The 22,737-nt window shown below is 40.8% G+C and overlaps 1 protein-coding gene across 1 annotated transcript; it reads right to left on the bottom strand.

Annotated features, from left to right (window-relative positions):
• Window positions 1-2,373: 2,373 nt before the first annotated feature.
• Window positions 2,374-9,332, bottom strand: LOC125314381 (B3 domain-containing protein Os07g0563300-like). Its single transcript, XM_048276533.1, has 9 exons — window positions 9,143-9,332; window positions 7,064-7,145; window positions 6,849-6,947; window positions 5,233-5,563; window positions 4,806-5,148; window positions 4,388-4,484; window positions 3,070-3,244; window positions 2,741-2,820; window positions 2,374-2,480 (listed from the first exon to the last, which is right to left on the bottom strand). The coding sequence occupies exons 1-9, from the start codon at window positions 9,289-9,291 to the stop codon at window positions 2,406-2,408; spliced, it is 1,431 nt and encodes a 476-aa protein (XP_048132490.1). The 5' UTR covers window positions 9,292-9,332; the 3' UTR covers window positions 2,374-2,405.
• Window positions 9,333-22,737: the final 13,405 nt, after the last annotated feature.

The raw sequence follows: 22,737 nt of genomic DNA, 5'->3' as shown, positions 1-22,737 counted from the left end.
ATATATTAAAGTGGGGTCCACAAGAGATACGGTGTGCGCCCATACGGGCAACCACACTCCATTGAGCAATTATCCGCTCAAACGTGAAAAGTCACGTTGGTTGAATAAACGTCAAATAACCGACGTGCTCTCCATCATTCTCACAAGTTCATTCTGTCACTTTCAAGAAAATAGAGAACGTAGAACGCTCCTTCCCATTGTCGATTATCGTTTGACAGAGAAATCCTCCGAAATCGCAAAGGGCATTTAACCGGTGATCAATAAGGTACGTTCTCGTGATGTATCTTCATCGATCGGTGAATCCGGTGATCTATTGTGCATGTTTTCGCTGTTTTGAGTATGTGTTAGATCGGATTTAGTATCCAACAAAAAGTAAATCGGAAAAATCTTTCTTGTAGTCAACGGGAAACATTTCGGAAAAGTCGAGATGCGACAAAAAAGAACGACTCAATGTTGTGTGAACAAAAAGTCAAAGCAAGATCGGATGGGGAGATGTTTGAAGGTGCGGAAGGATGGATTTGGGTCATTTCCCCAGCGCGCCGCCTTGATTAATATCTCGATCAACGCTCCGGCGTTCATTTTCGAAAACGAATTCGTATCGACGGTTGAGATAGATCGAGATGTTTATCGAAGCACATCGCGTGACGGAGAATCCGCATCGCAGAGGGACGGGGCCCGCTTATCTTCACTTGCCGGGGGCGGGACGCATGAACAATAAAGGTAGGTGAAAGCAATAGACGGCATGATACGAAGACAATCACCGAAGAAGTTCATCTCCTCGCTCCGATGCAAAAGCAATACTTGCATGCCCTTGAAGCACATGAGATTAGAGTTCATCGGTCAAATGAAAAAAAAAAGACAGATCCCACGTGAAATTCACATGATTTAACAATTAAAATTAATTGTGCCCATGCACACGAGATCCATGCAATAAATTTCTCATGTAAAGATGAGTGGAAGTAATGAAAAAACCGTTCCTAGACGAAACAACTGCCTAATATTACAAATACCCCGATGTTTTCCCTCACTTGTTAATCGACATTTATCCTAAAATTAGAGGTTGAAAACTATATATATATTAAAAAAAAGTGGAGTGACAAATCGAGGGATCTAGAGAGAATTGAAAACAGACATCCGACATATCATGTAGAATTAGTAAGATGATTGTCAATTGATGTAATTAAACAGAGTTGAATGCGTGATATTGATATCTAAATCCTTTAATGGGATGTAATTCATTTAAGCCAAAGTCGAATTGACTCGATGCGAATGCTTCGAGTTTGATACTCGATCTGAACTCGTTGTAACTTGATTTGTCAAAAGCCTTCAGAGCGATAGGGAAGTTCATTAGAGTCCAAGCTTAAGTTTAGTTTCGAGAGCTCAAGCTCGGTTTCAACTTTAGAAAGTATAAATCAACAGTCATTCTTGTTTTTGCAATGGAAGTACAACAAGTAAGTTAAAAAAAAGCTAGCCTGATCAATCAATGCACCACCGAACGCGATTGAAATTTAACCGACACTCAATCGATGCAGAGGAACGATCGTGGGACATGCCGAGAGTGATTCGAGATCTCCCAATATCTAATTCTGCTCCAAACTATAAAAGCTAGCCTGATCAAGCAATAGAAGCAGAAACCTTCAAACTAGCTGAACCTGTAAATTCTCCATTCAATGCACTCATGATTACAGTTTTCGGTCCTTCAGGAAGGAGAAAGACGCTCTTGCTCAGCAAATGGGATCGCAGTGAACTAAACTTGTGAAAACCAAAATCTGCTGTAGAGGAAAATCAAACCAAAAGCAACCGATAATCTGGGAATGCTTCCATTGAGGACAGTTGATATGCCTCTCAAGCCTGTTCAACACAGGACTAGTATGAATATTATCCTGTCGTGTTTCTTTTGCATAATTCCCCCACGCGGTCACGTGAATTAGTCAATACATCCCATCTGGTAAGACCATTAATAAACGGGAATTCTTTTTCATGATAACTTAACGAATAATGACATATTGAAACAATCATAATGTGGGACGAGAAGTTTTCAGATGCGGGAAAAGACAGTAGCTAAACCTTGGTCCACAGTAATTACAAGCCTATCATATGCCATCATTGTCTTGTGCCCGGACTTAAATGTTCCATTTCCTTTAGCCAAAACTTCGCCATCCGTATCTATGATGCCTTCCTTAGTTGGGTCGTCAATGCGCGGACCGGGTTCCAAGACGAATGCTTTGACCTGCAGCATTGGAAGAACAAATATGCTTGCTTACATATTCTGCCGTTTCACAGTATGAGACAGTCACAGCAATTATACAGAATTTGAGTCTTGTCAATGAACAAAGAGCAAAAGATTGGAGGGAAAAGGCTTAGAATCATGGACTGGACTGCTTTTGGAACAAAAGATCCCAAATTTAAAATGTCAACCATTGAATCGTACTCACGTCTTGCACAGTAACTCCATTGCTACTCTTAGCCGTTTCATTCTCCTGCAGCAAGATGAAAATAAATCATTTATGTTTCAATTTAATCTGAAGCACATTGAAACAGACATGCTATATAAAGCTTTATTTCTTCTAGAAAATTCAAACAACCAACATTGGCATAGGATTCAGATAACCAACAGCATAACTAAGCAATATAAACAAAGTGTTAGGTTTATATTGCAGGAAAACCAGTATGATATCTCTGAGGTCTAGCATGTACATAAATAAAGCCAGGAAAAGTCAATTATTGCGCAAGTCCAGACCTGATCAGATGGGGGAGCAGTTGAAGCCTTTCTGAATCCCATGACCAATTTTCCCTCTGGTTCTAACCGACTAAAAGTTACTGAGAGGGAACAAAATCAAATCTCAGTCCTATAGCCAGAAGGATATAAAACTCACAGAAATAAGGCAATGACATTTGTCAGCAGCAGTAACTCAGGACAAAAGGTCTTGTCAAGAACAACAATGCTCCTACTCATTATGCCCAACAAGCTTTAATAAGTGTAGTACTGCACTATCCAATCCTGTAAAGTTCCTATAGAATAAAATACCGAGTTTCAGGCATCCTATTCCGCAACTGTAAGTATCTTACCAATGTCTCCTGCTTGCAACTGCATGGACTGTATGCATGGCGTGACTCCTTCCAGAACATACATTCTACTGTTATTATTGGGCCAGAATCGAAATTGAAATATCCACTCTGAGCCTTTGGCATCCTGAACTTTGAGAGGCAATCCTTCTGGCTGAGAAATAGGCGGAAAATTGGCCTGTACAGTCCCAAAATTTCACTCGTGAACTTTTTTTTTAAATAAGTAAAGACAAAAATTTCAGAAGAGGGTCCAAAAGAGGAATGACCCATTTTACAACTTCAGGAAATGGACGAAAGTTCAAAAAAGAATGTTGATATCAATGCCAACACCCAAGAACCTTGATGAAGATATCCTTCAAGATTCAAATCATACACGAGATATTCCAAGTTTTGGAAATGCAAGAGATGTTCCAAAGTTCTCAAAAAGCCCTTATTCATATTTCAATCTGAGACAAGCAAAATAACTTTTGCTTTATCAACCAAATTCTGAAGGGTCAACATATATTTATACCTAACTGCTCCACATATAATTCCTCTAATCACCTGTTAAACAAAGTAGACCCCACCTGGAGTAAGTTGAAGAGCCCGCAAGGGAAGTGCAAGAAAAAGGACTTGTTACATCTTTCCCATCATAATTCTACTCTCTTGTCAGATGGTGAACACTAATTCTACTTTCAAAACTCATTTAAGGAAAAATACCAAATGACTTTAGATGATAATGTTTTCATGCTTTGCGGTGCCCAATTAAAAGCTAAAACAAAATGTTAAAGACCAAAGCCACCCCAATCAGCTCTAAATTGGTTCAATATGCAAGCTCAACCACTAGTCTAAAGCAATGGAGGAACTGCTCAAATAATGCCTTCATACGATCGCGATGTAAAAAATTCCTTATCTCTTCACTTCTTGTATGGCAGGAAGTCCAATTTCATACTTCTAGTTGGTCGGAAATGTTAGAAACAGTCTTTTGTGGATAACTTTGTGTATATAGAAGCCACCTTGTATAGGGGCGGTACCCCCTTGGTACCTTCTTAATGAAATCTCATTAATCATTCAAAAAAACAATCCAAGACCCGGGAGTACTGGACATAAACTAAAATTCGAGAAAGTAAACACAAAATTAACATATTTCCAGCGAGCTGAAGTTTTTATGTGTCATTTGTTTTAAGGTAAGTCCAAAGAAAATAGGGAAATATCTGAGACTGAAAGTTGCACAGAAAAAACAGTCAAAAGACCCACAATAAACTTCAATTCCAAGATGTTTCTCCCAGGGGAAATGAGAACAACAAAAGCAGTGTAAGAATTTAGCCAAGAAGGTCTTTACCTCAGCACATTGTTTTGGCAGCACCAAACGTCCAATTTTACCTGCGTCACTAGCACTCAACATTTTCTCGAACAGAGGAGTGATTACAGAGTTCGAGCTTATAAAAGTTAAGAAATAGGACCGTGAATGCTAATTATTAGTAGAGGTGAAATTGAACCTTCCACCATGCTGATATTGTACTGAACAAGTAATAAAAGTAAAAAAAACGTAATGAGCTAAAGAGTTGGGTATTAAATGATGAACAGTCACTGAAAATCATTTTCATCCGGTCTATTGAAATTGTAACCTTTGTTCTATTGACATGTTATAGTTACTTTCTCAGGGAAAACACCAAAAACAATAATATAGAGAAAGGTATACATTTCATCTTCCTACGGGCTGCTATAAATCAATAAAAGCACATAGAACAAAAGGATACTCTCCAGAGATTTGTTGTAGCTCTTGATCTGTTATCCTGGGCCAGTAACGAGGAAGTAATTGATTCCTTCCCCTGGCATCCCCTCGAGGCCTTCCATTACGCGTATGACTTTCAACAGATGAGTTAGTATCATTGAGCATACTTCCATAGATATGCTTTGCCAGCGTCGGGGGTGGAGCTGGCCGAAAATGTGGCCCAGGAAGTCCTATGTGACCATTTGATTCATTGCCTGAAGCAAGCGGCACAGCCAATCCATATGTTGGAGTAGATGGGTCCTCCTTCACAGTGGTCAACTGTTGAGGATTGATCTTGCATGGATTTAGGTGCTCGTTGCTGTTAGGTCCTGTAAGAAAATGTTGAATGCGGGAGTTTATCTCAAGAACCCCCTAGATTGTCCTCGCATGATCATCAGTATGAAAAGCAATACCTGCAATGCCATTTTCAAGTTTCTCGACTGCACCAAGCTTCATATTTCCATTCATAAATCTGTTGGAGAAGTCTTCTATTCTCCTACTGTCCATGGAAGAAATAGAATACCTTTCACCAACTCCAAATCGATCAATGCTTGTAGAAGCATCGTGTGGTGGCCTAGGCTGCAGCTCAGGACGGGAAATGGACGTATTGAAAAGAGTAGGTGCCTGCCTCCAAGGTACAGGACCTGATCCAGCTAATTGATTCCAATTTTTCACAGAAAGTTCCTTAAGTCTATCAGGAAAAGGTGCATGGAAAAGCAGAGGTGACCATGCCAGATTTGGAGTCTGAAAGGGAAAAAGGAATTGGTACTTCACTTAAAAGAGAGGCATCTTCATCTATAAGTCATGTCACACGAGTGAAGGATGGTGAATAGGGAGAAAAACATCATGCACATATGCTGTTCAAGTGGTACATAAAAATGACCATATACCAATCTAATGCCAGAAACAAAGTTCCACTAAAGTTAGACGATATATGGAAATGATACCCCTAGCTTTACCAGAGGACTGTGAAAAGAAGGGGAGGGGAGAGAGGCAGTGAAGTCCAAGAAGGAATAACAGCTTAGTATTTTATTCTCATCACCAAAGAACAAGGGACCTTATTAATTGGTACATAAAGCTAAAAAATTATTGCGAAGAGCACAAACTTATTTAATATGTCCCAAATTAGCTGTTGGCACGTGAACTCATAGAGCACCAGAATTTTGGCTTCATCTTTAGTCCTATAGCAAGAAACATGTTTATAAATGACATCTTATGATGGAAAGATAATCGCTGTACGACAAGGCGCGATGGTTTGGAAAAGCTTCACATGTTAAGCTACAAATAGACATCCAAAATATAAGCAACAAATTTATCAAACTGTAACTGACGCTCATGGTTTATCTTGCTAAGTCGTCCATCAGTTCTCCAAGCTGAAAAGTCAAATACCAGTAAAAAGTAATATGGCATATCTGAGACAAAACTGCATCAGTAGCTCTTCTTTTCTTTTGCTACTATATTCAGTTTCACTTTGCGTGCCCCGTGATCTTTAAAGAAACTGCTGGTTCTATGTACCAACATTGTATGTGATCCAACCTCCAAGACCAGGCATATCCCACCAATTAGAGGAACTTAAGTGTGTGTAGTTTCAAATATTATACTTCGTTCGGCAACTCAAGAGGTGGGGAAATTTTGGGGTGGGGAATGAAAATTGGTCTATATTAAAAATTTTCCCTCCGCATCTCTCTCACAAAAATGTACGAACATTCATATTTTCCTCACCCACTTTCATTCCCTCCTCTTTGCTTAGTTTACCAAGCAGAGCCTGTGTGCATAAACAATGTCCCATTCAGCTCCCTCACAGATAGCTCTCAAAAGGACATTGGTGACAGAAAATACCCATCTCAACATCTGCTCTCAGTAAAATACTAACAAAGAAAGTATATTCCAATGCCGAGCATAAGCATAACAACCACACAAGATGATCAGAACTTGAGTAATTTTCATTTTTGGGTGGATAGATGAGAACATGGGGGTTAATAAGTTAGACTTGCCAAAGATGCCCAATAAAAGTGAGATTCATAATTACCAAGACTAAGTTTTTCCGAGCACATGACATGCACTCAATTCCTCCAGGATCCAACAGGGCAAATGCAAGAGCTGAGACAATACATCCACAATGTACCCTCTGCAAAAGAAATTTAGCAATCACTGTGACATCTAACACAACAGAACGAAACAACGATTTGACGTAACTTGTATCAACTAAGAAGCATACATCATTAGGGTCAATTTTCTCCTCACCTTCCCACACGATTCACAACATCTCCAACCAGAAGCATTTGGGTGAAAAGTCTCGCAAAATCGGCCTTCCTCATAAACAGTCCTGAAGCAGAGAGGAACTTGGAGTAAGATCTTCAACAAATCCATTATTTGAGATATCAAAATTGCCGAAATAAAGAAAACCTTAACTCTAAAGTGTCCTCAAATATTAGAAAGGAACTTCAACTAGAAATGTTCTTTCAAGACACCTTAGTTCAGGCTCAAGGTTACAAGTTTACTGTTTGGCTTTTGTGTTCATCCTCCCCAGTGAACTAAAAAGTCGATGTGGGATTGTGACTAAATCTAACATAGATCATTGCAGAACCTGTTCACTCCCAAGTCACACCCACTAGTCAAATTCTTTTATATAGTAACCAATCCAATCGTACGGGTAAAATTTATGAAGTTTGAGTTTACCACATGAAAAACTTTGAATTAAATCAAGAAAAATATCAAAAATCTAAAGGGAAAAAACTATTTATAGTCCTCTAGCTGAATTGAAGAAAGAAGTTAAAAGGGAAAAATCTATTAATAGTCCTCTAGCTGAATTGAAGAAAGAAGTTAAGGAAAGAAAAAAACTATCATAGCAAGACTATGCATGATTAAGCTATCGATTACACAAACTGAATAGCAGAAAGAAATTAAGGACACAGAGAACTGTTTCAATCGAGAAAGGAATGATTTAAGGTAAGTTTGGAAAAAAATTTGAAATGAGCTTTGAGCCCACCAAGCTCTTTGGGACAACAATGAGGTGTTGCAAATATCCTCGAAAAAAACAATGAGGTGTTGGAAACACCATGTGAAAGACTTTGAGCCGCAAAGTCGCTTTGATAATGCCCAAACTGCAAGCACAACTCCCCTTGCCTTGGCTTTAAAGCATTCTAGGGAAACCACTCCAATTTGCAGGGAAGTTTCGATCTTCCCATTTCACGCTTATTGAAAAGTGATTATTCCACATGTGCCTCTTCAAGCAGTTTCTTCCCTTCCACAGTGGTTATAGCACCAAAATGTGGCAAGCATGGACTGGCAACAGGGAACGTTGAATGGGATAATGGTCCACCAGTGAACGGAGAACGGAAAACTGCAACTAGTGATATCACTGATGTTTGCAACCTCTCATAAAAGTTACAACGTTCAATTAAAGAAAAAATTCTAGCCAGAAATTTTCGAATAGTTTGAGGAGCCATGGACCAAGTATTTGCTTTGACTGATATGTAAAATGCAAACTCTCTGCACACTGCAAACTTTCAGATGGAAGTAGTCAAAATGCTAAAGGAACTGAACAAGGCCATAGAAAGTAACATGGCAAACGTTTCCCATTAGCCACAACCATTTTCCCGCCTTGAAACATGCTTCTACTTGCTCAACCAGGACTAGCTAGATACCACTCTGAAATGGTTCATATTAACCTGTGCAAATGACTGCGCAGAGAGTTCACTTAAAGAGCAAAAGGAGCAATTTTGATCTTCTCTTGGACTAAAACTGAATCTGTTAGGGAAGCGAGGCGTGGTCTTGAGCGCAGATGCCACAGATTGTACGACAAGATCATGCATGCCCTCCGAGTGGGTCAGGCTGAAGCTCTTTTGCTTCCCAATAAACTACACTCTCCAAAAGTGAAGAAGTCCTTCAAAATCCAAAGAGCAATTCAAGTCGTTTCTGATTCTACTACTCCCCTCCAAAAGTAGAGACGAATGTACCAAAAGGGAACAGCGGATGGCAACTCACTTAAGTTCTGTAATTCAATAATACTCCTTCCATATTAGACTCTACATACCAGAAAAGGCGGTGAATCTCCAAATCCTTTCGCAATATTAAACTCATCACGTGACCGTACCAGCGCACACAAAAGCGCCCGTAGCAATAACTCCAAACCAAGTCAACAAACGTTAAACCAAAACTACCATGAGAAACGTCACTCCCCAGCTCAACTACCACAAAACACTGACCAAACAGAACTAAAAAAACGCTTCAACCAGACCAACGCTCGCGAACAACACGACGAGAGTCAACAACACCGAAATGGTCAACAGAGAGTAGAAAAAGATAGAAAGCCAGGCTTACGCGCATCGATCGCAGAGTTCGGCGGAGTCCCCGGCGCGGAGCCGCCAGCCCTTCCTAGGTCTCTCCGGCTTCGCCTCCGAGCACTCCGGGTTGAAGCAGGCCTTCGCCGAGGCCGAGCTCGAAGCCGGAGGTGGGGCAGGAGCCGCCATCGCCGCGGCAGCAGCAGCAGCAGCAGCAGCAGCGGGAGATGCGGTCTACGGCCGGAAGCAATGCATAATCCCCAAATTCAAGCGAGGAAGCAGTCGCCGTGGAGAGAGGAGCTCGGGGATGTGCAATGGAGTGGCGTGCGAGCCTGATCTGCAATCACAGAAGAGAGAGAAAGCAGAGAGAGAGAGAGAGAGAAGGAGATCGAAGACAGAGAGGGTTTTGCGAAGAGAGAGAGAGAGAGAAGAAGTAGAAATTCGTGCGTGCGTGGGTGGTGCGTTGTGTGTGCGCGAGAGGCTTTAAAAGCACGTCGAGTCGTGCCTCAGTTTTGGCTTCGCCCCCCCTTTCTCTCTCTTGTTTCTCTCTCTACTGATGCCTTTCTTGTTTCGGTTTTTTTTTTCTCCTTTTTTTTTTTCAAACTCTCTCTCTCTCTCTCTAAAACGTCGACGCCGTCCACGCTTGCCATTGGAGCGAAATTCATTATTATCCGCACCCACCAATTAAAGTATTAAAAAAAATTATTAATCAGTATCCCGCGGCACATTTATCTTTGAAACTAATTTTCACATCGCAAAAAATCTCGAAACTAATGCCACAAGGTATGCTCCCTTCAAATCAATTTTCCTTCCGGATTCGGTATCCCCGACCCTAATCCGAAGATGAATCCTTCTCAAAGACCGTATGTGCTGGGCAGACCTTTCCACGAATGGTCGCTTCTGATAAGTTGTCAGAAGTATCTCCCGACGATAGTTCGGTTTCGGACCAAGCATCTAAGACCGAATCACCGTCCAAAGGGCAAGGACCGGTTTGGGGATCCGTCAAGGCCGTATTGAAATTGGAGGACGATGTCAAGAACACAACTCGAGAATTGAGGGCGGTTTCGATTGTCTCCAATACATGCATACAGGTTATAAAGACATCAATCTAGGTTTCGGATGCTAATTTGAAATTTCTTGTGAAATGAAAATTCGTTGAGAGGTCAATATGTTATGGAAGTACCGGGATAGGAATATTTTGGTCATAGTAATGAGTTCACTCTAGCCCGATAACAAAGCAAAGGATACGCCCGCTTCATGCTTATTTATCTTATTTATCGGATAAATAATATCATTTATGAAATTCCACTAAAGTTTTGACATCACACTCCTAATTAAGGCACGATTTTTTTTTTGGGTCCGGCCACTTCCTAGATTAGATTTTTGCATATGTCACTGGTCATATAAATATGTTTAGAGCACTTATTTAATGATAACCCAGTTCTCAAAGCATTTATTACAGTTACAAGGGAAAAGCTAATATTTAAAAGATTTCGACTTTTGATTACTTAAAATACACTAAGCAAATCTCTTTTTAATCCGACTAATTAACAAGAGTGTATTTAGTTTCGCTTAATTTAAAGGTAAAGACTACTTTTTACTTAACGTTTGCTTTCTCTTTAATTTGAAAGTTTTTCAACCCAAAATTTTTTTTTGAAAGTTCGGAGCAAACTTTTTTTATTTTTCTAGTGAAAAAACACGCGAGGTTTTCATATCATGTTGATGTTACCCTATTGATTTGCATGTAATCTTTTTCGTAAATTCGTTGAAATTTCGGACAAATATTTTAAATTTTTTGGCAAGAAAACAATGAGACAGTTTTTGCTTCAATTTAATTGAAAACAAGTGGGCATATCACGTTTTAAAAGAAATCATGTCTCAACGCGGCTCTATTAAAATGTTTCATGCAAATTTATCGGTTAACGCTTACGTAACATAGAAAAGAGAATAAAGAAAAATGAATCTACATGAAAAAAAATATATCACTCGACAAGACTTATTTACAGAAAAGGCAAAGTAATAGGTATCATTTCGGATGTCTTAAAAGCACTAAAAAAAAAAAAGAGTACATTATCCGACAAAAACAAAAACCCATCCACGGAAATTAGAGCAATTATTATTATTTTTTTTTTTTGGTTGCCTGTTCTCATTTTCCCAACAAAATCCAACCGAAAAAACCGAGCTCAGGGTTTTCTCGTAATTTCGCCACGAGCTGGGGCTCGCGTTGAACGGTTGTTTTTCTTACCGAAAATTGCCCCCCCTCCACGTGGTGCAGCGACACGCTCGACGCGTGGCGAAAACCCCAAGGGAAAGGCGAGCCGCACGCGCGCGAGTGGGCGGAGGGGCAAAATGCACTGCGAGTGCTGTCGTGGGCGTTACTGCATGGGACCCGCGGAGACTAAACTGAAGTGAAGAAGAGGAGTGAAGAAGGGGGTCAGGTCGTGCACGGTACAATTGCACGTAGCGGCGACGCCGTGCCTTCCTTTAGGTGGGAACGGACGCGCTCTCGCGGCGTCGGCCGTTGACGTCCCCGTGCTTGGTTTTGGACAGACACGACAAAGTGAGAAGAGGACAGGCTTGGCTTTCGAACCTCAACATGTGAACATAGCCCTCGTGTCCCAAAAAGACAGAAAAATAAATAAATATATTCTAAAAGTGCAATTTTGTCTTAAAATTTTGAAAAAATTACAACCAAACCCTGAAACTTATCAAATTAGTGCTATCTAATCATTCCATTAGTACCATCAATTTATCAAACAGAAAATGTTGATGTTGCATTCTAAATTAATTTACGTATCTTACATGGTATTTTTTTTTAATTATTTTAAATTATATTGAAAAAACAAAAGAAAGCTACTTTTTCAAAAAGACAATACTGGAAAAAAAAAATTGCAGGGTCCCGATGGTGGGTTGCCGCCACCTAATGCCGGCCCCGCCTAACGACGGCCTGCCCTCGCCAACCTAGGCAAGGGCCGGTGAGCTCACCCGGATCTCAACCGGTGAAAACTCCCGACCCAATTCATCCATAGAATTTCAAGGATGTCCAATGAGCTTCTACACAGTTGGACCTAGAGAAACAAGCTGAGCAAAACAACGAGAGGTTTAGAAGGCCCGGCAGCCTCAACGATGGTGGGTTGAGGACAACGGCAACGACCACCTAACAAGGGACAAAATAAGAGCAAGGAGATGAGAGAGATGTCACTGTTTTGAAGAGCATTGAAGGAAAGAGCCCTTCGATTTGCCTAGTATCATCCAAACACTCAGGCAAAACTAATTCTCCCCCAAAGAAATTGTGATGGTGACGATTTATTTAGTGAACAAGTAAGCTGGTTTTCCATATGGAAATAGGCACGGCAACAAGTTTGCATGAATCGGATTTTGGACCCACATCAATTTCGATGAGATAGTAATCGTGTTTGGTATAGCGAGATGAGTTTAAGGTCGAATTCATAGTGCCCCGTGGGCTATAGAGTTCGGAGTCGATTTAGAATATAGTTGGTCGGCACCTCCATACCCGACAAATTACAATACTAAAACTATTATGTTAGAATAGCGGGATAATTACCAAAATAGTTCATACCTTATTGTAATTGTCTTAATTCATTTTCAAATATTTTTTTTTTTCTAATTGAGTCATGGACCTTTTGCATTTATACTAATTAAGCCAATCAGGCTGATCATAACCGACGTGGCATCACCGAGAACGACGTGGGCCATTTCTACTAATATTTTATTATTTTTCTTTAATTTCATAAAAAAAATCAAATTTTTTAATTTTTTAATTTTTAATTTTTTTTCCTTCTTCTTTGTTTTCTTCTTGTGGTCGACAAGGGTTGTTGGAGCTCGTTGGCGGCTGGGGAAGGCGATGAGTCACATGCGGGGTTGGTGTCGCTCGGATCCGGGCAAGGGGTAGCCTCACCGGCCGTGGGCAAAGGTAGCCATGGCCTCACCCACAGCCTTACTTGCCTTGCCCACATCTAGGGGAGCCGGACGAGGGATGCCACCCTCGCCGGCCTAAGCAGAAAATAAAGAAGGAAAGAAAAATAATTAAAATTTCATAAAATATTATTAAAAATCATCTGCGTCGGCTCTGGCTTGCCAAATAGACTGAATTGGCACAACCGCAAAAAATTCATGATTCAATTGGACAAAAAAAAAAGATTTACGACTAAAGTGGCACAATTGCAATAAGTTTAGTACTGTTTTGGTAATTTTCCCTTAAAATATCTAACCTAAAAAAATTGAACTAATAGGTGAAGGGAAACCAATAGTATATGAACTTTATAGATTGATGATTCGGGATACTTTAACACCCTCTATAAAATGCAAGTCGGATTAAAAACGGCATGTGCAATTCGAGAAATATAGAGCCGAGGCACACGCGAAATAAACAAGGGCAAAGTATGTTGTCGAGACGAGCTCGAGAATCCATGGATGCGGGACTAGTCTCAAGCACGGTAGGTTCCAACATATTCAAGACAAAGCGGGCTCGGGTTTAGGATAAGATCGATCGCGTTGATGATGGTAGACAGATCCGTCGCTACCCAAGAGCTACCTACGTAAAAACATCCTTAAAATCGTACTCTTTCCCTTTGACCTTGTGAAAGCCGTGAGTCAACATAGAAGGCATCATGAACTCACGTGGTTTTATTCACTCGAAGACAGCAACGTCAACGAGCGTGCTTCGTACGTGACACCAACATTCTCGTCTCGAGAAGAAGATCGAAGAAATCGAAGCGGGCGTCGAAGATCGAATCGCACCATGCGATGTGATGACCCGTTAAGAACGAGCGCGGTCGGTTGTTGCTTCCGCAGATGTGTCGGGAAAGACTAGATTAGGGTTTTGGACATGGGTTTGCATCGAGACAAAGCAAGAGGCAAGATAGGCATAGGATCGATCAAGAACCCGCCATGAGCGTTTTGTAGTTACCGATAACTGCTGAGCTCGAACTTGTCTTAGGCCACGCCCGACGACGCTTCCGGTTTTCTTGGTTTTCCCCAAAAGGGGAGTCGAACAAGAGCGAGCACGAGCTTCTGTTGGATGACGGGTACGTCCTCCAATGATGGCGAGCATCGGCGGCTTCTTATCTTCTTCTTCTTCTGTTTCTTCTTTTGTTTCGGTGGTCCGAGGCACGACGGATGACGATTGATGCAGCTTTTTGAATCAATCTAGGTGGTAAAAGTTTCTCCCGAGGCTGCCTGGAAATATCCGGTATATGGTGTCCAGTATTCTTCCGGAAGGATTTTGGTATCAGAGCCATATTGCCATTATAGATAGATTAGTATTGATATTTTAGTGCTCGAAGGTCCGTAATGAAGAGAAACTTTCTACACCATGGAAACTCCACAAGAAGAAAATATGCTCACTCCCATACAGCATCACTCTCCACTCTCTCTTGCATCACCCCCAGAGTTACGAAAATCCACTGCATCCAAAATAGACTATCTCTATGAGGTAGCCTTTTCTGAAGACAACAAGATCTACGAAACACATCTTCCTCTCATCAACCCATATTCAGCCTTTGCCAAGCCCACCTCTTTTTCTCCAATTCGCTCCATCAAACATCTTATCCGACACACTCCCCGCTCTGTCAAGGAGTATGTTCGATCCTCCAAGTTTGACCAGCATCATATTCTAGCTACACAACAAGAACAGTTTGTTACACTCCAAATTCCTCCCGAATTCCCACTCCGATGGATCCAACAAGGGTTCACCCATCTTCATTTTGGAGCCATCGGACTTGCTCTTTCCTTTCATGGCCGTAAAGGCCTACCCGTTGTAGCCAGAATTGCTCTCCTGGATACACGGTTCTTAGACTACCAGCATGCCCGTATTGGCACAATCCGGACTACTTTAAATGCTGGGGCAGTCTTTGTTACTTTGTTTCCAAATTTCAACATGGCACTAGCGGACCCGGGACTACTGTCGGCCTTAAAGGTTCAATCGCAAATTCTTGGAGCTCCCCGGACTCCTAATTCTTTGGCTGCTACACTCCATTATCGGATGGTCTACGGGGTCCGGAATCATGCCATTGATCTTAACCATCCCACCTCGGATGATGCTCTCATCATCTCAATAGACCATGACCAGGACATCCCGTGTTCATGTTCCCAGGCAAATACCCGAGAGAACTGACTCATCAAACTTCTCCCCGATAGGCTGGGTCACCAATTATGAAAAACTTCACCAGAATACAAGGCCGGTTCGGTCACTGAACCTCGGTTCTAAAAAGAAAGATGGTAATGCGTGACCATCAAGTTTGCAAAAGAAAAGGAGGACTCCTCGTCCCTTTTTCCTTCTTTCCCTACTATTCTCTGTTTCACCCCATGTCCATCCGAAACAGTTAGTATGGAAGACCCGCATCCAAAGAAATTCGTCCGATCTTTTTGCTTCTGATGGGCAACCGATTCATGCCTTTAAGGATTCTTCAGGTCATTGCTTTTGGGATCCAGAATGTTCCTGTCCTTCTTGTACTTCTCCCGTTGAAGAAGACGACAGGCCCATTTCAAAAAGAAAGAAAAAGAAGAAAGATCCCTTGTATCAACGGTACCTTGACGGTGATCCCACCGTAGGTCCTCTTGGCGAAGACGGCGGAAATTGGCAATACCTTGTTCAGTATGGTGCCCCTCCTGTACTTCAAATTCCTTCTCTATCCTCTTGTAAACCGGACCCCCCACAAAATCCACCAACACCGCCTCGAAACCACGTTACCGGTCCCTTTTATAAACCCATCCAAAAATGGATCAAGAAAAATCCAACTTGCTCCATTGATCTCCCAAAACCATACACATGTGTTCCCATCCTTGAACCACTTCCAAGCATCCGTATGTTTCAACCTGGCGATTTCCCTCCACTTCACCCCGAGAAGAATCTCACTCATCCACTTTAAATTTTCCACCACTCGAAAATTCTCGACCCTCGACGACGATATTATCATGCTCCTAAGATACCTGCACCAACCGAGATTGACCCACATGGGAAAAAGAAAGGTCCAGCTCCAGTGAAACCTGTTCTCAATTGGCGTACGAAAAATGCCTTAGCCCAAAACGTGGCTCTTGAGAAAGTTTCCACTCAAGTAGATCGAGTTGATCAAGCTTCTACACACATCCGCAAGATGCTTGCAGATTTTCAGAAGAGAGTCTACATGATGGAAAATCAGCGGCTCCATCACCATTACCTAGAAGACCGGACTCCTCAAATAGAGAAGCTGAAGAGACAGATCCTCATTCTTGAAAATCAGAAATCTCAACTTGAGTACCAACCACCTTTCTCCTCATTTACTTCCCCTATTTCTCCATTTCCCTCCCATACACGTCCTACTACTCGTTCGTCCCAAGCTTCTAGCCAAACTTCTTCGACTCCTTTCCAAGAAGTTCTTGAGACAGTACCTTCAGATTCAGGTATAAACGTACTCGCTCTTCGAGCTCGTCTCAAAGCAATCAAGAAGGTGAAGCCGATGCCGAAAGAAAAAAATTCTCCGACACATCATCATCAGTTCCTACTTTTCCAATTCCCCCCAAAGCACCGCCAGAACCTCCCGACTCACCTCCACATTCCTCTTCACGTAAGCTACCTTCATTCATGGTTTCTAATCCCATTGAAAGTTTTTTGAGGAAACAAATTCCATCCATTTCCACAATTCAAGCCACTGAGCAAGATGATTCTTCTTCAACATCATCTGCACCACCATCAGAAACATCTCCTTCTTCAGAATCCGAAAATGATCCCGAACACATTTCAGACGACCAAATCCCAGCCATTATGATGGCTGCGGCGATCCCAAAAGAAGAAGATGAAGAAGTGGAATTTGTCAATCTTAAAACCCCTTCAGATCCAAGTCCATCATCTCGTCCAGCCCATTCCTCATCAAGTACGTACTTTACTCTTGATGATGTTCCTTACCATCGTTGGCCCATGAAAATCCAGGAGTTCCATACATGGCTTGTTGCCAGAAATCTAGCTGAACAAAGCACTTATGAAGTTCTCTTAGAATTCACTAGCAAGTTCATTGGAACCCCGAAAGACTGGTGGATCTCCATCTCAGAACAAGACCAAATTGCTTTTCTCCCGATGAACTTTAATCGGGCTATGCGGGTCATTCACCCGTATTTTGTTGGTCAACCCACCGGTGAAAGAGAACTCAAGCGAAAAGAGTTCTTTGAACGAAAATGCTGCTCCACTTCTCGAAAGGATCTTGATAGACATTTCAAAGAGATGATTCGACTCTTTTATCATCTCGGAGCAGACATCAATCTTAAACCAATCTTTTTAGCCTCCATTCCTAAAGAGATTGCAGATGAAGTTGATAAACATCTTCAAAGGCCTCTCCTTGAATCCACACTCGGAGAAATACAACAAGCTGTTCATATTGCCATTGAAGAAAAATGCAGAAGAAAAAGACAGTTCGACCAGTTCTTAAAAGAAAACCGCAAGTATGACAAGAAGCCGTGAAAGGCCGAGAATGGAAGATCAAGTGCACCAGAGATCGTAATGATCCGTCTTGCTCGGGTCACAAGAAGAAAGTTCATTTCAAGAAGTTTTCATTTGCGAAGCCTCGCGGAAGCAAGTGGAAATTTCTCAGAAAGAAATCACGCGGTCGTTACGCAAAGCACCGCAAGAAACCCAAGTCCGACGGATGTTATATTTGCAACAAGAAAGGTCATTTTGCAAAAAAATGCCCCCAAGCAAAAAAACAGGCGATTACATGATCCGGAAGATCTCTCAAAACACTGGGATCTCTCTCGGTGATGAAGACGTTGAATCCATCTTCTCCATTGAAGAAGAGCCGTCTCCGGACACTTTGTGTGCCATCGAAACTTACTCTTCTGATTCAGACTCGGCCCCGGGAGATATTCTCTCCTTCTTTCCTCTTGCTTGAGTCTTTCGTGAGATCCACTCCCCAACATTCCATCCCCCACATTTTCCAGTCCGGCTCCACCTTCCGGACAACACCAAATCCATCCAAGTCATTGCCCTCATTGATACTGGCGCAGCTGCATCCCCGTTAGATACCAAAATCCTTCCAGAAGAATACTGGACACCATATACCGGATATTTCCGGGCAGCCTCAGGAAAAACTTTTACTACCAAACTGCGTAGTAAACCCCTCACCATTCATATTCTCCCTGGTTGTGAAATCACCACCCAAATCCTTGGATGTCCATCTCATGACAAGGATCTCATCATTGGTTGGGATATTCTTTCTAAGCTCCCACAACTCAAGATAAACCCTAAGGGGTTAAAGTTTCAAAAGAAGTTCCAAGAGTTTGTTGAAATCCAGAGACTCTTTCTCATCCAACCAGAAATCCTTGATCCCATTTATCAATCTCTCCTTTCTCATTGTTCAGAATCTCACCAATAGTTTGCCCAGATTTGCTCCAACCCTCTTTGGCAAAATTCTGACTTTTTTGTCAAAATTCCCTTCAAGAAAAATGGAGAAATCAATCCCACCAAGACAAGTCATTCGGGTATGAACCCGGATCACCTTGCTCAAGCACAAGCGGAATGTGCTCAACTTCTTTCTCAAGGACTCATTGAGCCCTCTGACTCCCCTTGGGCATGTGAGGCCTTTTATGTCAACAAAAGAGCAGAACAAAATCGTGGAAAACTACGGTTAGTCATAAATTACCAGCCTCTCAATCTGTTCATCCAAGATGACAAATTCCCATTGCCCCATAAGAACTCTTTGTTCTCCAGCCTTGCCCGGGCCAAGATCTATTCCAAATTCGATCTTAAGGCGGGCTTCCGGCAATTAGGAATTCATCCCTCAGACGCATTCAAAACCGGTTTCTGCATCCCTAACCAGCACTTCCAATGGAGAGTCCTTCCCTTTGGACTTAAAACTGCTTCGTCCCTATTCCAGAAGGCTATGTGCAAAATTTTCCAACCTATCCTTGCTAATGCCCGGATCTACATTGATGATATTCTCCTGTTTTCCCATGATGAACATTCTCATGCAAAACTCCTTCAGCAATTTACTGAAATTGTGCATACTCATGGCATCATCTTGTCACAAAAGAAGATGATCATAGCTCAACGAGAAATTGAATTTCTCGGCATGCGTTTGAAAAATGGAACCTATTGCCCAGGACCACACATTGCGTAAGCTCTCCAGAAATTTCCAGATGAAAACCTCTCAGTCCACCGGATCCAATCCTTTTTAGGAATTGTCGGACCTCACTTATGAGGACTCCTTTGTGTTTTCGCCTATATAAGGCATGTTTACCTCTTGTATCGGCCAAGACTTGGCTTCCTTTGTGAAATCCAAGTAAGAGTTTGCTTCTAATGAGTTTCTAAAACACTCCTCTTTTCTCTTCGAGCAGATACTTCTGTGCTAAAATGTCTCTACTTCTCTATTACAATGGTTGGTTCAGTATGCTCTCCACTTGCCACAAATTCCGTAATCATCCGGAAAGTTTATTAGATCTAGTATTGGGTTAAAGCACGTGTAGAGTCCGGCGGGGCCTCTCTCCACTTGTTGATTAACTTCGCAAGTGAGTGCTGGATCTATCTAATATTTGATCGGGATAAATCTATGGTGGTAATGGATAGTGGATCCTGTGGATCAGAAATCGATGTCTTAAAGGATTAGTTCCAAGAGCAAGATCTGGAAACTAACAGGCAGTCCCTTGAGTGGCTAGTGAGCCCGTGTGGGATAGCATAATTGTTTCGTATTGAGTTCTTGCTTCCGCTCCTTTTAGGGAAGACTGGGGACGATGTTAAGAGGGGTCTCCAAATTCTAAGACGATGTTCAATTTCATCGTTTGGATTTTAACTTCGATCGATTTGGTCCTTATTCGTACTCTTCGATTCGATTCGAACCAATTCAATCATTTGAGACGATTTGATCATAGGACTTACGGCTGCAGGCGTGGCCACTAACATGTACACAATCACATCGGCAAAAAAGTGAGACGGTCCTCATAGGGTTTGGAGATTATAAACTCGAACTTCCGAATGACAAAGATCTTATACGAGAAAATTTTTGGGTGGTCGAAACTAAGAGATAAATTTAAGATAGTTTCTTGAATTTAACATCGCAACATATCCTTGAGCGAATGAGTCTCATCCAATTCCCAGTCTAGTTTGGTTGTCGTGTGAATCTCGGGCGATTTGATCTTTCGTGGATTTAACCATCGATGACTTCGTTGACTTTTGAGCTGGTTGGACCGAATGATGTCACTCTTTGGTTTTGTCCCACTTTCGTCTAATCGAGAATTCCACCCACAAAACGCCATCATTAGTATTTTGCTTCGAATTATCCATCAAATACTAAAAATAAAGTTGACGGAAACAAAAGTGAAAATCACTAAAAATTTCTTAATTATAATTGATGAGTTACAAATATAGACGAATGTCACCACATATATTGAGGTTAACTATTTCTAACCAGAGATGCAAGAAAACACAACATTTTATTTTTAGAATTAATATCATGAAAAATTCAAAATTAATCCATATGTGACAAATTTATTTCAAATTAGTTTTTTTGTTTTTTGGTAAGTATTTCAAATTAGTTTTTTTACGACCAAAAATCCTAAAAAGGAATGCATGTGACAAATTCACCATACGTTAGTTTTATTTAAATTTTATCGTCAAAAACTGAGTTAAATGACACATGAAAGTCGACGGGTGCACTTATTTGAGGTTTTTATCTTCCGTTTATCACATTTGTATTAGTTTGAAATTTTTTGTTGTATTGACCAAATTTTATAGAAACTAACGGAGGGTAAATTTGTTACAAGTGTACCGATTTGTGATTTTTTATGTTCAAATATTAGTTTAGAGTAAATTTATCATAAGATTACTAGTTTGGGATTTTTTACGATAAAAAAATTAGTTTGGGGTAAATTTATCACTTGTACTAGTTTTGAGTTTTTCGTGGTATTAACCCTCATTTTTATCCACAATCGAAATGGTCGACGGATGAATTGCAAGATTTAGATTAAGCTAAAAAAAAAAGTAAAAAACCGTCAAAAAATATCATAATGAAAAGGAAAATGAAAAGCGCTCCCAATTTCTTGGTGATTCTATTAATTAAGAAAGTATATCTTTTAACTGGTTTTCTATTTGATAGGTTACAAATATGGATATAAATCAAGTTTAATTTCATCGATTTCCTCTCAAAAATCCAAAAAAGTTTAGTAAAATGTGGATTAATGAGTTGGGGTCAGTTTAATCCGTCAATATTAGCAACATTTTCGCTAGTTCATTTGAGATCGACCTGATCTAAACGATGAATTCATATGAATCGACTTCATGTAACAAGTTTTTGCACAAGTAGGTTTTACACTCCTTTGGTTCATCAATGGCCCTTGCTTTTAATTTTACCCGAATCTTTTTCTGATGACACCAAAAATTCCAAATTTCTACCCATGCAACACATATACTTCAAACTTTTTTTTGTGACACTAAAAATTTTAAAATTTTGACCCGTGTGACGCATTTATCCGAAACTATTTTTTTACGACACTAAAAATCTCCAAACTTATAGACATGTGGCACATGTACCCCAATTTTCAGGTAAATGCGTTACACGGATATAAGTTTAAGGTTTTTAGTGTCACAAGAAAAAGTTTAATGTGGATGTGTCATACTGTGATACCAATTTGGAATAAATGTATCATGTGGGTACATGTTTAAGGTTTTAGATAAACGTGTCACAGTGAGTATAGTTTAGAATTTTTTTTGTGGCTTTTACAAAAAAAAAAAAAAATACAATTGTGTAGTCATTAGTTTATGTCCGTTCGATTAAGCTATAATCCTGTATTTTTCTCGAATATCGAATATATATTTCACCAAGTTTAAGTACACCCATAAAACTATTTTGAAAGGCTTGGAGTATTTTCTCCCAAATAAAAGTTAAAGTACGTGAGCACACAATTTAAAAGTAAATCGGAAAAATCTTACTTGTCGTCAACGGGGAAACATCTCAGAAAAGTCGAGATGCGACAAAAAGAACGACTCAATGTTGTCGGAACAAAGAGTCAAAGCAGTATCAAATGGGAAGATGTTTGAAGGTGCGGAAGGATGGATTTGGGTCATTTCCCCAGCGCGCTGCTTTGATTAATATCTCGATCAACGCTCCGGCGTTCATTTTCGAAAACGACTTCGTATCGACGGTCGAGATAGATCGAGACGTTTATCGAAGTGCATCGCGTGACGGAGAATCCGCATCGCAAAGGGATGGGGCCCGCTTATCTTCGCTTGCCGGGGGCGGGATGCATGAACGATCAAGGTAGGTGAAAGCAATAGACGGCATGATGCGAAGGCAATCGCCGAAGAAGTTTGTCTCCTCGCTCTCCATTTCGCGTATTCTCCGACGCAGAAGCAATACTTGCATGCCCTTAAAGCACGCGAGATTAGAGTTCATTGGTTAAAAAAAGATAAAAAGCGCGGATCCCACTTGAACATATCATGTAGGATTGGTGAGATGAGTGTCAATTGAGGTAATTAAACAGAGTGGATTTTTCAAAAGCTTTCAGAGCTATGAGGAAGTTCATTATAGTCTTAAGTTTAGTTTCGAGAGCTCAAGCTCGGTTTCAACTTTAGAAAGTATAAATCAACAGTCATACTTGTTTTTACAATGGAAGTACAACAAAGCAAGTTCAAAAAAGCAAGCCTGATCAATCAAT

Source organism: Rhodamnia argentea, chromosome 3, assembly GCF_020921035.1.
Source record: "Rhodamnia argentea isolate NSW1041297 chromosome 3, ASM2092103v1, whole genome shotgun sequence".
Lineage (NCBI taxonomy): Eukaryota > Viridiplantae > Streptophyta > Magnoliopsida > Myrtales > Myrtaceae > Rhodamnia > Rhodamnia argentea.
This window is presented reverse-complemented; position numbering and strand designations above follow the sequence as displayed.

Coding starts and splice junctions, on each gene's coding strand:
- LOC125314381 (XM_048276533.1), bottom strand. CDS start 9,291: ATGGCGGCTCCTGCCCCACCTCCGGCTTCGAGCTCGGCCTCGGCGAAG. Junction 5,564..6,848: donor CTCGGAAAAACTTAGTCTTG/GTAATTATGAAT, acceptor TTTCCCTTTCAG/ACTCCAAATCTGGCATGGTC. Junction 2,481..2,740: donor CTGCTCCCCCATCTGATCAG/GTCTGGACTTGC, acceptor ATCTTGCTGCAG/GAGAATGAAACGGCTAAGAG.